General features: G+C 44.3%; 1 protein-coding gene across 3 annotated transcripts in view; it reads right to left on the bottom strand.

Moving 5' to 3' along the window:
- The window catches only part of RFX2 (regulatory factor X2), a 29,483-nt gene that overhangs the window by 14,080 nt on the left and 477 nt on the right, over positions 1 to 14,926 (bottom strand). For 2 of the 3 annotated variants that reach the window (XM_019472559.1, XM_009281138.2), the window contains exons 2-5: positions 11,933 to 12,022; positions 10,857 to 10,936; positions 9,889 to 10,153; positions 5,550 to 5,624 (exon numbers count right to left, since the gene is read on the bottom strand). In XM_019472559.1, the coding sequence (XP_019328104.1) occupies positions 5,550 to 5,624; positions 9,889 to 10,153; positions 10,857 to 10,936; positions 11,933 to 12,022 (510 nt within the window). The remainder of the gene's footprint in view (positions 1 to 5,549; positions 5,625 to 9,888; positions 10,154 to 10,856; positions 10,937 to 11,932; positions 12,023 to 14,926) is intronic. The other variant, XM_009281139.1, reaches the window with a different exon arrangement.

Below are 14,926 nucleotides of genomic sequence, written 5' to 3'. Positions count from 1 at the left end.
CCAGATCGGTGGCAAAACAGACTCAGATTATGGATGCCAAAATATTAGCCACATCATCTCCTTACAACAAACAGTTCAAGCACATATTGTAATTAAGCACAAACTTAGTCTAGGAATCAGTGGGATTTAACCATGCACACGGATGTAGAAGTTGGCCTATGCTTAGGTCCTCTCCACTCGTGCTCCAATATCTGGCTCTTTTCTACCATTTTCTTCTGGTGAAACTTTGGGGTCCCAGTTCACCACTGTACTCGAGTTTTATATCAATTACTCGATGAAAATACAACCTGAAATGTGCAGTGACATCTCTGACACCTCACTCCATTGAGTTATTTTCAGTTTATGCATTTCATATCCCACTTTGCTCTCACACAAAGGCTTTTCAGCACCTATGAATGTATGTTCTGTGGTAATCACTCACATATCCAAATTTAAACTTGTGCTACATAAAATGAGCTGAATCCAAAGCTGCACAGTTAAAATGATTTCATTCATTAGTTGGGTTTGATCCAAAGCAACCACAAGTTCAAACGACTGGATCCATCAGTTTCGGTGGCCTTTGGAGCAGAGCAGTGGCTGCCACAGCTGGAAGAAGAAAAAGCTCTTGGCCATTTTCCCCTCTGTCCTGCTTTTCACAGAGCTCCTTGTCACCTTCCCACCTTCCTCCAGTTACACATCTCCTAAGACACTCTTTGCTGTCTTCTTCCGCAGACGAAGATCTTTCTGACCTCCAAACCCTACAGTCCTCAGAGGTGGTGTTTGCTAGTGGTCTGCGTCCCTTCGTGCTCTCATCTGCAGAAGAGACATCCCTGGGAAGCCCCAAAAAGCCGCTCTGTAGCCCTGAGCCTCCCCCACCCATTAAGCTATCTCTAACAAAAGTGGACCCCAGTGTTTTTGACATAAAAGACCAGCAGGAGCTCAGTTTCTAAGTAGTCCACACTGTGCTAATTTTGGCCCATCCTCTGTATTTAAAAGATTAATGAGTAAGAAGGTTCTCTCTTGTTTTTTAACCATTTATTTTATTTATCCTATGGAAGATACTGAATGTGGATCAGGTATTTATTTTCTAAACCTGTTCTAATTCCAAGCCTTAAAAAAAAAAAAAAATAAAAGTTGCATGTTACAATGGATAATTCAGATATAGGTAAACCCCTCTCATTTAAATTTGATCCTGGGCATTTTTAGGCTAATCCCAGATATTTCTAGAATATTCCCTTCATCTTCCAGCTTTCTTTTTCTGCAAGTGTCTTTTTATATTCCTTTAAACGTTATAGAGTTTCACAATATGAACTCCCACTACTGAATTAGAAATCTATTACGAAACGCACAAAAGAGCTTAAAAAAGAAATCTGTCAAAACATAAATAATCTTCAAAACATGATTTTTGCTCTTCCTGCATTAGTAATAACAGACCGGGCACTTAAAATGGGAACATGAAAGATTCTTTCCATTTGTATCCCTTATTCTGTTTACTTTTTGAATTCTGCTCAGTTGTGACAATGACAAGATATTCTACAGCTTCATTTCTGTTTATACTACGATCAGGTTCTAATAAAATCACTATGCTTTGTTTGTTATAGGCACTACAGGGGAACATTTCAATTTCATTTATACTTTAACTTTATTTCTATTGACTGTTTGTTTTGACTTTAAAAAAAATAACCTTCTGCAAAAACCTCGTCCTTGTTCGATTCAAGGATGGCTCTTTAAGGATGGAAAAAGCGATACATGGGGCTGTCTGAGAAAAGAAAAAACCTTTTTTTTCTGAAGGTCCAGGTTTGGAGACGTTCTTTGAAAAAGAAACCAATGAAGACACACATTTGTGGTTCATATTTCAGGTGGTTTTATCTGACACTAAGAGGAGCAGGTTCCTAAGTCCCCACTCAGTCCAGCTCAGAGTTAGGACGGACCCTGGACCACCCGCGTGCTTGCCAAGCATCCCGAGCTCAGCGACGGGGAGAAACGCTTCCCTCGTACCAGGAGTTCCCTGCTCAACCCCACTGATCTTTTGCAATTAAAGTTTCATCAAAACCTATATATTTTCTTGAAAAGTCTCTTTTCTAGAACAAGTGCCTGTCAGCTCTGGTCCCTTGCATAGTTAAGCCCCGAGCCATCCATGTACGTGAGCACAAGCTCCAGCATCACCCGCCTTTCTCCACCGAGCAGGAGATTCATCCTTCATTAGGTCATTACATTCCTCCCCCGGCCAAGGGAGAATTATTCCCTTTAACAGTTTTCCTACTTCTCTGCTCAGTCTCATTTTAGGTGTTCCCACCTAAACACCATTTGGGGGTAAGATCTTTTCCTCAGGGGAAAAACTCCATCAGCGCCTACCTAAGAGCCACTCACCCACAGGGAAGAAGTCCAGTGGTTTTTTAGAGGTTTATTTTGGGTTTTGGGGGGTTTTTGTTTTACAGGCAGTGAGGAAAATACACATTTTCCCCCTGCTCCTATGAGTGCTATGGATATCTAGGAGCCGCAGGGCCTCAGGCAGGTATGCTATGGCAACTACTTCCTTATCTAGGAGCCGCAGGGCCTCAGGCAGGTACGCTATGGCAACTACTTCCTTATATGCCTAGCTTCAGGCACTCGGGTACAAAAATTGTAGTCATTTTTCTCAAATTTCTTTGCATCATCTGCAAGCTCATAATTGGCAAAGAAGTAATCCTCTGACCCAGCGACTCTGGAGAACACTTGTGAGCAGAGCTTTTTCATTAACAGTAATAGATTGACATGATTTCACTGGAAACATCATGTGTCACTGGGGTATTAACATTAGCTTAGGCTTCCAAATCTGATATTCCAAGTGCACTTGAATAACCTCTCAGAGAGTTCTTGAAGCTAAATTAAGTTATCAAGTGTGGTTCCGTTTCCCATTGACTTTGTTTAAACAGCATTATGTAAAAAATTCCCTCTTGACTGAGATACCTTTAGTTTTCCTTTTAAAAAAAAAAAACAAAACCCAAAAAACCAAAACAAAGATTCCTGGCACGAAACATCTGCTGACGGCAACAAAATAAACCATTATCCCAAGAATTTACAGATTTGCAAAATGTGAAATTTAAAATGAGGAACAGAACACTTAATGAAAAACTCTGCAACCTTGAGCAATTAAGACACAACTGATAGTGCAATTAGCATTATATAACAATTTCCTCAGCTACTAGCTTTTGTCAAGCTCATATTTTGCTTTCAGCCTTGACAAATCACAGTCACCTGCTGCTTCACTTTCTGGTTGTCATGTGCAAGCCTGACAATATCGTGTGTCAGTCACAGAAGCATTTGGGATAGGTAATCCTCTGTCTGGTTTTTTGTTTGTTTTTTTTTTAACAAAAAGAGGTGGGAACTGCAACATCCCGGATAGCAGAACCCCTTGTAACATGGCACGTGCCAGGGAACACGTGCAGAGAGGTTCAGCGCTGCACATTCATCGGGCTGTCCCATACGTTACGGTTGGGAGCAACCTCTGGCAGTCTCCAGTCTCCAGGTGGTGGATGCCCCATCCCTGGAAACACTCAAAGTCAGGTTGGACGGGGCTCTGAGCAACCTCATCTAGTGGAAGATGTCCCTGCTCATGGCAGGGGGGTTGGACTAGATGACCTTTACAGGTCCCTTCCAACCCAAACCGTTCTATGATGATTCTATGATTCCAGTCCAACTTCTCACTCAAAGCAGGGCTCACTTCCAAGGGCAGTCAGGTCCCTCAGTCCAGTTAAATGGCTCGTTCAGTCAAGTCCTGAAAACCTCCCCGGACACAGGCTGCACAACCTTCCTGGGCAACGGCACCGACCTTCCTCCAGCTCTGGAAAGAAACTGCCTGATCCAGTTCTGCAACGTGCTGCATTTCCTACAGGCACTACTCGTATCATCGCCTCCTCATTATTCCCATATGTCCGCAGACATCGCTCCGTGCTCCAGGAAGGCAGAGCAAGGACACTGGAGGTGCATGGGGCAGCAAAGGCCCCGCAGGTTTCCTTGGCTCAGGCTCTGTGCCTTGGCAGAGGGAATTACCCACCCCAGCCCTGGAGCTGCCCAGGGCAGCACGTTGCTTGTGTCTGGACTGACATCCTCAGCGGAGAGCTGATGTGTACACATATGCTCAGGAAGTAGTTTATTTGCTTTAGAATTTGTAAGAGAACTTAAGCCTTATGCCAAACTACGAACCATGACCCGAGAAGAGAGACATTATGTTCTTTACTTCTACCCTGCAAAACAAGTGTGGGGAAGATCTGATCAGAGGCTGGATTGGGCTCAACTCCATCCAGCACAGCCTGCGGTCAGATGAAATCTCTTTTTTTATCTTTGCTTTTTTTCCTCTGCCCTTTTCCTGCTTTTTTTCAAATCTCCTTCAATACCACACCACGACCCACCCTGTCCTGCTCTGCTCTGTCCCCTTCTGCGCTGGGACAAACAAGAAAAATTCTGCAGAGAAACCTTATCCTTAGACAAATCTGCGCGGCACTCGGGGCACAGCATGGGCGTGTGAGCACGGCCACAGCCCACGACAGGAAGGATGCACAGAGATGCTCAGAACAGCAGCTACCAAGCCTGATTCTGCAGGTTTGTGTTTCCCCAACTACAACAAGGAACCTTCAATTTCTAGAAGCTGAAATAAGGATCGAGCTCATCCAGGAGCCCTGGCTTGGAGTTCGACATCAGCTTAAGAGAATCAGACTGTTAGGTTTAATATTCCTTTCATTTTCTTAGGCCATTTCTCTAGGGTGAAGAGGGCAAAGATTTTTTTTGCAGGACCTAAGAATGACAATGGATCTTCCCCCAAATACAAAGCAAAAGGAAATCTGTTAGAATAAAGAAGTACCACTTTGTGCACTGTGATTTATCAGTGCAGAACATGCTTCAGCCTAATCCAAAACACAATGAAGTCAAGGCAAGTCCAATGACTTCAACAGGACTTGAATTAGACCCTTCAAATCTCACACAAGCATGTGCTCACCGTTAGGCATTACTGCATGGGAGCCATAAACCATGACGCAGAAGGCCCAGTAGAATAGCAGGAACTTCACACAAAGCAGGGAAATTGTTGGCATAGTGAGAAGAGAGAGGTCTAGCAAATGGATTTAGCATAGCATTGTAACAGTGATGGTCTTCCTGAGGCACAGAAAGAGGCAATAAAGGCATTCACAGGAGTAGGCTTTTGGTACACACTATCTAAGGGATATCTGTCATGATTCACGCCAAGTTATTACTGTAGAATTGCAAGTTATTTTCCAGCCATCTTTCAATTCCAGTGAAAGGAAAGAACTTTCTCAAGTGTGTTTATCTAATTGCCAGCAATTTCCATTGCAAGGCAGATGAAATAAAAAAACACAGGGTAGAGGCAGTTAACAGAATCCAGAGCATCTCATAAACAAACATTAACATCATGGCACTTCTTGCAGATTCTTGTTTCTTGGGAATGGGCTGCTTTGGGCAGCACAGCTGAATCACAGGCTGCTTTGAGTGGCTCCTGCTGTTGAATACACCAAAGGGCTGCAAATAATGCTCCTACCAAAGCAGGAAAAAGGTTGTAAATTCCGATTGTAACTTACATGGCTGTTGAGCAAACTGCTTTTGTGTGATGTAATCCCTTCATTTTTTTGTAGGTTTTCAATCGCCATTTCAAGCTAAAGAAAATGTGCACGGGGAAAAAAAAAAAAGGAAAAAAGAAAAAGAAAGGAAATCAGATAGTTAGCAACAGCCAGGATTATTATTTCTTTATTAATATTTGAATGATTAATGCTTTATATCAACAGGCTTGTGAAAAAGAGGCAAACAGATGAGGCACAGTCCTTATGGGATGAAGCTGCAGACGTTATTGTATGGCATGCAAACTAACAACACAGCAAGAATCCCTATTAGGGTGAAAGAGCGAGACCAGGGGGCTTTTGATCTTCCACTAGATGCATTGCCCATTTATAAAAGAGAAGCAGTTTTCCTTCTCCTTTCCCCTTCACGCCTAGACCAAAACACCACCAGACAGATGCGCTGCAGCAGGTCAAAGGAGATTTGCTACAGAGAAGGTGCATTTTACCCAGATCTTTCAAGGAAAACTGGAAGTAATTACTTTGGTTATAATTACTTCTTGACATTTTGTCAAAAAACTAACGGCAACTAAATAAAACAGGGGCACAAGGAGGGTTGACACACAGAGTGCATAAGCTGGAACAGATAAGAGCTCTTTGCTACTGAAGAGAACTGCAAAAGGACTCTGAAGGAAGAAGACAGGTTTCAGTTAAGTGAGCTTCTTCCCACAAAGACAGGCTGGCATACCTTGATGCCACTTGTGCTCATTTCCATTGATCTCAGAGCTTCTGCAAGCCTCATGGTGAGGCATTCTGGCCCCTGAAGAGCCCCCTTGCTTCCCTCTTTCTAGCTTCTGTTCTACACTCAGCCCAGCTATGGCTGCTGCTTTGTGCCCGGACCCTCTCCTGGACCCTTCTTGTCTTCTCCTTTCTGGTCCTGGGGCTCCCTTGGCAATATCTGGCAAACTACTCAGCAGATGGCTGCTGGTCCCAGAGCTCTAGTGCTCCTGAGCACAAGATTTTTGCAAGTGAGGAAGGGAAAAAAAAAACCCAACCCCCAAAAAACCCCCACATCTGCAGGAGCAGAACCTGCTGTTTCTCTCCAGTAGAGGTTCTCAAAACCCTGTTATCTGTGACCTGTTAGTGCAGGCAGGACAAGGCAGCACACATCAGCCAGTAAAACTTGCAGTCAGCAGCTATCTCTAGCATCTGTCCTCATTTAACATGCATGGTCGTGCACTCATCTGTAGGCACATGCACAAAGCATCCCATCTGCACAATGATCTGTCAATGGCCTCCTTCACATACTAGTTAGTTCCCTGTACTCCAGTTTGCACTGACTCATAGCATGGCGAAGATAAAGGTCGAGATAAAACCAGCCATTTACAAAACCCAGCTCTGTTAGAAAGGTGAGAGAACAGAACGAATCAGATCTAACTTCTGAAGTAACATTCAACAACCGAAGACACAGTCTGTGCCAGATCCATGTCTGAACGTGATACTCTGTCCAAGCACCTCCAGCACACGTCCCTTGGCTTCCACCCAAAAGTGCCATCGCTGTGGCACTTCTCAAGAAGTTATCACTGAATTCAACAAAAAGGCTCAGTCTAAGACTATGTGTCAGTGTTTTCTGAGAAAACTGTCTAGCACACCCTGATGCACCATGAGGAACCAAAGACTAATTGCTGATGCAGCTTTCAGGAAATGACTCAGTGTTAGAGGGAGACACCATTTCCTTCCTCTGTTCAAGGAGCAGCGCAGCACCAGTTGAGCAACCCCTCTTAGGCAAGCACAGAAACACTGCCTGTCCTTCTGGCATTCTGGTAAGTGTCCCATACAAACGGACACCTGACATCTGCAGAAAAAAAATACTACAGACTAAAAGCTCTTAAACAGTCCTGCACGAAGGTGAGGAGCTCTGAGGACCCACTTACGGGAGGTCTCAAGGATTTCCTCTCTTGGAAGAAGAGATTTAAATGAACGTTGATAGTGCTCTATTGGCACAGACATTGAGTGGGACTGCTTCATGTGCTGTTTCAGTCCATTCGATGGAGCAGAACATCATTATTCCAGCAGATATGGAGAACAGGTTTCTTTAAATATTCGAAGATTTTATTTTAGTGTACATACATCCCTCAGCCTCCTGAGGCAGCTCTTACACTATTGGTAATTCTGAAGCGCTACCTTGCTCCCAGTCTCCTCTGAGGATACTCTCCTTGCTTTCAAGGTCTCAGTGTCGGCTCTGCCTCAAGCATTCAACACCTTCCCCATTCCTTGCAGCTGCATCTCACATTGCCAAACCCTCACATTGTTGGCCACTTTGACATCCATCCCCTTTGTACTACACCCCCAAGGCCACATGCAAACACTACGGCTTCCTTGTCTACATCTGCATGAGCTGTACTTTTCTTTCTCTCCACAAAGCTATTAATCCTGCCCCAAATACGTTTTACCAGGACTACAGGACTACTACTCCGGCCTCTTTAACGCCAGCCTTTCCTATTCTCTGTTTAAGCAAGACACTGCAATGAAAAATAACGTTCCTACCCGTTGATTTGATTTAGTCATTGCTCTCCTTAACCCTTCCACTACCTGTTCACCCATTATTATGTGAAATGAAACCAGTTATCATGGCTCTCTCTATCCCCCTCCAATTTTGGTCTGTGCTGAAAGAGCTGAAAGCCACACATAGACACATCCCTGTACTGTTTTCCAGACAAGCATCTATGCACTATTTGACCCTCTTGAGCCCCTCCACAAGAGCCACAGACATTTTGTGTTAAAATACCGTCTGAAAGTTCACTCCTACATGCAACAGAGTGAATTTATTTCAGATGCATTTTCATAAAGGTCACTTCCTGAATCCTTTTTTTTCTGAACAGCTTTATCCCACGTGATAGACAGCTACAAACTAAATCTGTTCGTGGGACACTTCTATTGACACATATTCTACTCGTGCTTTTTACATTGTGCCCATCACCATGGAAATTAAAAAAAAAAACACCAAAAAACAAGAGTAACGTTGTGCAGCTTTGCAAGATGCAGTCCCACGCAGGTGACAAGATCAGCAGCTACTTCCTTCAAAATAACAAGCTTGAGCAAAAATCAGAGGATGGTCCAATGCTGGTTTTTAACTATGAACAGTTAAAATACACACACACACAATTCTCGCACAAGAAATGAACCCCAGCTAATCCAGATGCATCTGTCATTTTCTCTTCCACCCAAAGCTGAGGACTTTTCCCCACAGATAGCTACTGCTACCTAAGACAGAGCACATTTACTCCAGGATCAAGGGCAACCTTTCAAGGCACAAAGATTCAAAAAAATGTGAAGTCTGTATTCTAAAGCTCTGTGGAAAAAGAAAGTACAACCTAACCAGCCAGATTTTCAAGAGTACTCAGTAGCAAATGGCTCCTGTTTTTCTCCCTGGGTGGTGCTGTTCACATTTTAAAATCTGGCCACATGCACTGAATTACACCCACATTTGTAATTATGTTTACATACAAACGTATAAACACAGGTAAATCAGTCTGGAAAGGAAGGCGAGCAGAGCTCCAACCCACTCCTGGCCACAGCTGCTACTAAAGGCTGGTAAGATTCTCAGATAAAAGCCCTGGTAGCTTCTAGCTGCAGAAAGGCTGTTTTGGGTTAATAGTTGTATTCCCCTGAGTCTCACACAGCTGTACAGCTGTGCTTCTAGCAACCTGGCACCTTGATTGACAGTTGGAGGGACATGATTAAAAAAATTAGAGCTTTAAAACATTTCTGTTTGATCAGTATTATCCCTAAAATACATTTTCTGTAACACATGGCATGGACAGAATACACAATGGTGTAGGAGATATATACAAAGGCTTTTCAATCACTGTGCATTTGGCATGACCAGCTTGACATACTTATGTGCTAATTATCCACTGTGTTAATAATGGATTTTTCAGGTCTCTTCATAATTAAAAATATATTCATATATTTCTTTATTTTGGGTAAGCCAAGCCCCGTGTTCAGATGTTATTAGAAAATGTAAATATAGAGAATTCTTTTGAATTGGAAAGCCAAAGCATTTTGCTCAGGGAAAAGAAACCAAAACCCCCAAGAATTTTCTCTTATCTCCATGCTGCATAATTTCAATGATCCACTCAGAAAGTTTGACAAGCCTCTGCCCACCAGCAAGAGAGACATCCCAAACTCCTGTTGAAAAATATCTGTAGTACACCAGTGTCTATTCTCTCGCTTGCATTTGCATGGCACGTTATACAGACATATACACAGTGATAACGATAGGAAGTTTTATTTTCTGAAGGCTTTTCAGTTCCCTTGAAATAATTCCTGGCCCCCGAGCTGCAACATCTGCAGGGCTACATACCGTTGCTGGAGAGGAGCGTGAAGTATGTGACAGAGAATGTCTAGTGTTTTCCATCCCCCCATGAATGAGATAGGCTCCCGAGCCGGAGAGGATCGGACTTCCCCCAATGTCCATGGTGATGCCCACCATGTTGTGAGAGGGAATGGCTGTAGGAGAGGATGCCGCTGTAGTCACCTGAGCTCCACCTCCCTGCGGTTCGAAATAGGATGCTGCACTGCTGGGGGCGTAAATCTGAGCTTCGGTGTTGTAGGAGTAGGCGGCTCGTCTGTCAAAGGAACAATAGGGTCAGGAGGTGGAGCACACCTCGGGTGGAGAGGAGCTTGCAGAGCTAATCTCATGGACAATAGTTTCCACAATCTGGACCACCTTTTAAAAAAAACTCGACTCCACTGCCGGTGGGATTTGCTCCACTGAAATTGAACCCTGTGCTGTCAAAGTCACTCCTGACGATGTTAATCAGTCCTGTGACGGCCCTGGAGCAAAGGCCCACAGCCACAGCCAGAGCAGTGCCCAGGAGTCACTCTGCAGCCATTGTAGGCAACCTCGGTACCGAAGGCTGAGAGCATCCCAGAGGGCATCAGGCCCAAAGCGGGGGGCACAGCAGAGAGGAGGAAGAAGAAACCTTACAAAACCGCTTTCTTCCTCTAGCAGTTATGCTCTGGTTCCTAAAGGCACCCACCTCATCACACAATGGGCTGGGCAGAGGAAAATACCGGACCCTTTGATGTAGCAGGATTCCCTGGAGAACAGTCCCTCCATGAGGACACCACCTCCCCCAAGGCTGGAGTCTGGCTGAAACTACCCCCACGCACACGACGTAGCATGTGAAACGGTTCCTTCTCTTCCTCCTTTTAACGGCGGGCAGTGCCAGCAGCAGCACTGGGGTGGAAGGAGCCTGGGAGGACCGAAGGGCTCAACCCAGCTGGGAGGGGAAGAGGGGCTCACTACAGCCAACAAGAGACTCTTACATGGTTCCATTGGTATAAACAGCTTCTCCTCCTTCCACATACTGGACCTGGGATGGATATACGTGCTGCACGGATTGCACCTGAAACAAGCATCATAAACTCGAGTTACGGATATGTTATTGCCTAGGAACAGCGGAAGAAATTGCATATTACATCCTTAAACAACTTTCAACCTTACCTTGACATTTAGGCTTTCTTTTTAAAAGCAAAAGAAAAACAAAACAAACAAAAACCCCACATGCTTAGGAATCCCAAAGGGCATATTTATTTTAAAAGGTCATATCAAAATAACTAACTAAGTAGTTGCTCCATGAACAGTGGAAACAATGGAGCTGGGTTTCCTCTGCACACATGTCTCAGGGCTGGTTCTCCGCTGACTAATAAGGGTGAGATCATGCTGCAGCCTTTCCTTCAGAGAGGAGGTTGGCAGTGTCCCTCTGCACCCCAGCCCGCTTTTTCATTGGTCTGGGAGGGACACAGTTGCCCTCTGTCAAGTTTTTTTCTGAAACCGAGCAGCCAAATAAAAAATTACTAGAGGAAAAAGTCAAGAGAGTCAGACTCACTGTCCACATGAAGCAGCACCACATATGCCTGGTTTCTTAGGAAACAAGGACTGCAAAAGGCAAAGTTCAGATAAATAAAAACACTTGCATGGTGCTCCGTCACCTAACCTTTCTATGAAGCCACATGCGGTCAGCACATTTATTTGTGTAATTAAAAAAAATCCCGAACACTTTGCCTCTAAAAAAATCTTTACAGAGGAGGACTGCTTTCAAATAGCAATTAAAAGCATCCATCAAATCTTCAAATGTATGAAAGACAACTGCTACAGTAAAGGTTCTTTCTAAACTTTAAGTATCTTCAGAGTTTCTTTTGCCATCAGTCTAAGAAAGGAAGAGAGAGATGGAGAAAGCTGCTCTCACAGTGATCTCCAGCTCTCTAATTGCACACAACTCTTTAATTAAGAGCATGGGTTTTTCTAAGCAGCTATCTGGCACAGTTTCAAATGTCATGTGGGACGTGGGGTCCTGTTGGCACAGGGGTCCCTGCGTGGTGTCTCACCCCAGAGATATTACCTGTTGTGGAACCTGCTGAACTCTGGGAACAGAGATTTGCTGCATCTGCGCCCCTTTGGGAGCGGAGCCTGCTGCTTGGACCAAAACCCTCTGAAAGAAGAAGATATAGTAACATACACTTACTTTCAGTCTGTAACACAGGTGAGTTAGGTATTCTCTTTCAAACTTTTATGGAAAGCTTGCCTCCTACTCCAGAGGCAGCAGTAGCCCTTACTTAGCGTCCCCGCAGTTCCCATCCTTCCAACGCAATCTGCACCAGACACCAGCCTGAACTCAGCACCCTAAACCTGGGAAAAGCAGAGAGCTGAATCCACATTTTCTGACATGGACCATCTTTAACTATCCATGCAAGGAAATAAGAGCAAACAGTTGATTGACGAGAGGAGCTCCACATGAGGTTCAGTCGCAGCTAAACAAGAACCACTCCTCACACATTCACCTTTTCCTCCTAGGGCTGCAAAGTTTCTTCTCTTACGGCTGCCATATCAAACCACGCTCTGCCTCCTGCGACACAAAATCGCACTCTCCAAGGTGCCACAGCCCTTAAGGTTTCTACCAGCACCAAAGCTCAGATGGTTCTGCATCTCCCTTCAGTGCCACCAAGGGCACGACAACACTTTGTTTTGCCTTGTGGCGGTCACTCTGTCCTCTACCTCTCCACTGTCATTTCCATCGTCCCCCGGCTCTTTGTGTTACGCCCGGCATTCGGTTTGAGGTTGGACACACGTCTCGTAAAGTGCTAAGCACCTTGCAGATCCAGCAAAACAAGCATGGGGACATGGTGGGTGGAAAGAAATGATTCAGTGAGGCCCGTGGGAACAGAGCCTAGGTACCAGCATGAGAGTAAGAAAGGAAACATTCAAGCCAAATATCAGTATGGCCTTTTAAACTGATGAGGACCTTCTTCAAGGAAACAGTCATCCTCTGTGGCTTGAGGCTTTAAAAAATACCCAGCAGATTGGGCCAACTGAACAAAAAGCTGCAAAACAATCCCACATGAATCCTAGAAGAGACCTTGACAATTACTGGCTACCTTATATATATATATATATATATTTATGATTTTTAGCCCTCTGACACCCTCCCAACATGCCCTTTGTAATGAGCCAGAAATTCTATTCTAGCAGAATTATAGGAAATTATAATTGCCTAGATTTCTAGGCAGCCCCTACATCACCAGTCCCCAGGCTGACCTTCAGTAAGTCTGGATACATTGGAGATCCTGCAGCTGAGCTAGTGATAAGGACACATACACTTATGCCACCCATCACTCTGTCCATTTTCTCTCCAAAAGAGGCTGTAACCAGTGCACGATGGGAACATTAAAAGCCCTTTTTCAAGTCAGGCCTTGGCAATGCCACCTACATCAAAGTCTCCGAAAGATTTGTTCCTTTCTCCTACTTTTTACCCATTCTCTGTCATTGCTTTTACCGAACGACACATACCCTTTTTCCTCTGGAAGCAAAATAATATCAGGTTTTGATGCACACTTTTAGACCGTTATTTATTATGCTTTAAGTATACATGACATTGAGATATATATATATATATATATATATATATTATTTTCATGATTTTTAGCCCTCTGACACCCTCCCAACATGCCCTTTGTAATGAGCCAGAAATTCTATTCTAGCAGAATTATAGGAAATTATAATTGCCTAGATTTCTAGGCAGCCCCTACATCACCAGTCCCCAGGCTGACCTTCAGTAAGTCTGGATACATTGGAGATCCTGCAGCTGAGCTAGTGATAAGGACACATACACTTATGCCACCCATCACTCTGTCCATTTTCTCTCCAAAAGAGGCTGTAACCAGTGCACGATGGGAACATTAAAAGCCCTTTTTCAAGTCAGGCCTTGGCAATGCCACCTACATCAAAGTCTCCGAAAGATTTGTTCCTTTCTCCTACTTTTTACCCATTCTCTGTCATTGCTTTTACCGAACGACACATCTCCTCCTTTGGCACGGCTGCCCAGCTCAGCTACTTGTGTAATTTGTCACCGCCTGTCTGGTTGCTCCTACCACCTTCCAACCAAAAAAACTTAATCATCCCCAACCTGTAAGATGCGGCCATCCTGTTCATACAGCCTGCTCTCACACTGAAAGGTAGACCAGTGATCAACAACACCAAAGGCTTCAGCCTCACACCAGTCATGCTGCCAGTAGTTCATTCCTAGTATTTTCTTTGTGCTGTTGGTGAGAAGGGAAGGCTCTGGACACTTCTCTTCAGCAATCTTCCACGATCCTCTGGGTCTTCCTTAATCCATGGAGTTCCATTCAATACTCCGTGTCATGATGACAGCACCGGCAAAGGCTGGATGGGTAATAATCCAAAGCTAATGGGTTTTCTAAACTTTCTTTAACATGTTGTCACGGTCAAATTCACACTAATGACTGACGATCCCTAAGATCCTTGACACTACTGATCAGCGATATCCACATCATTACAATACGAACAAGAAACATCACCCAGTGAAATCGAAGATGGGAAGGCTGAAAGATGACAGAGAGCTGGCCAACCACACACTGAATCACACGATTCTCCTGGTGAATCAAATGCTCCTACCAATTCACAATTTTTAATTGTTCCTTTTTGCCAGCATCCAATGGCAGCTACTTCTGCTCACTTGGGAGCTGGAGAAGGGTGTAGCTAAGTTATACCCACCCATCCTCTTATCCCTCCAGCTTCCTGCGACAGAAACTTCTTTTGATAGTTCCCCAAATGGCAAAAAAAGGAACTAGTTTTACTTAACCCTTCCCATGTTGCATTAGGTAGTTTTCATTCATCAGCTGAAGCTATATCATTTCTCTCCTATCAGGAGACTTCCCAAGTGCATCGTATTCTTGTGTATGAATCACGAATCCCCCCTCCCCAATTTAAAATGTCAGGATCCACCTACCAAAGGAAGAGACCAGCATGTGGCTCCTCCACCCTGTCCCCGCACTAGCGCTCCCTCCACCTCTTCTCTGCTGAGCTCGGTACCCTATTT

This window comes from Aptenodytes forsteri, unplaced genomic scaffold (genome assembly GCF_000699145.1).
Source record: "Aptenodytes forsteri isolate BGI_AS27 unplaced genomic scaffold, ASM69914v1 Scaffold308, whole genome shotgun sequence".
Taxonomy (NCBI): domain Eukaryota; kingdom Metazoa; phylum Chordata; class Aves; order Sphenisciformes; family Spheniscidae; genus Aptenodytes; species Aptenodytes forsteri.
Note: the sequence above shows the minus strand (reverse complement) of the source record. Positions and strands in the feature narration are given on the sequence as shown.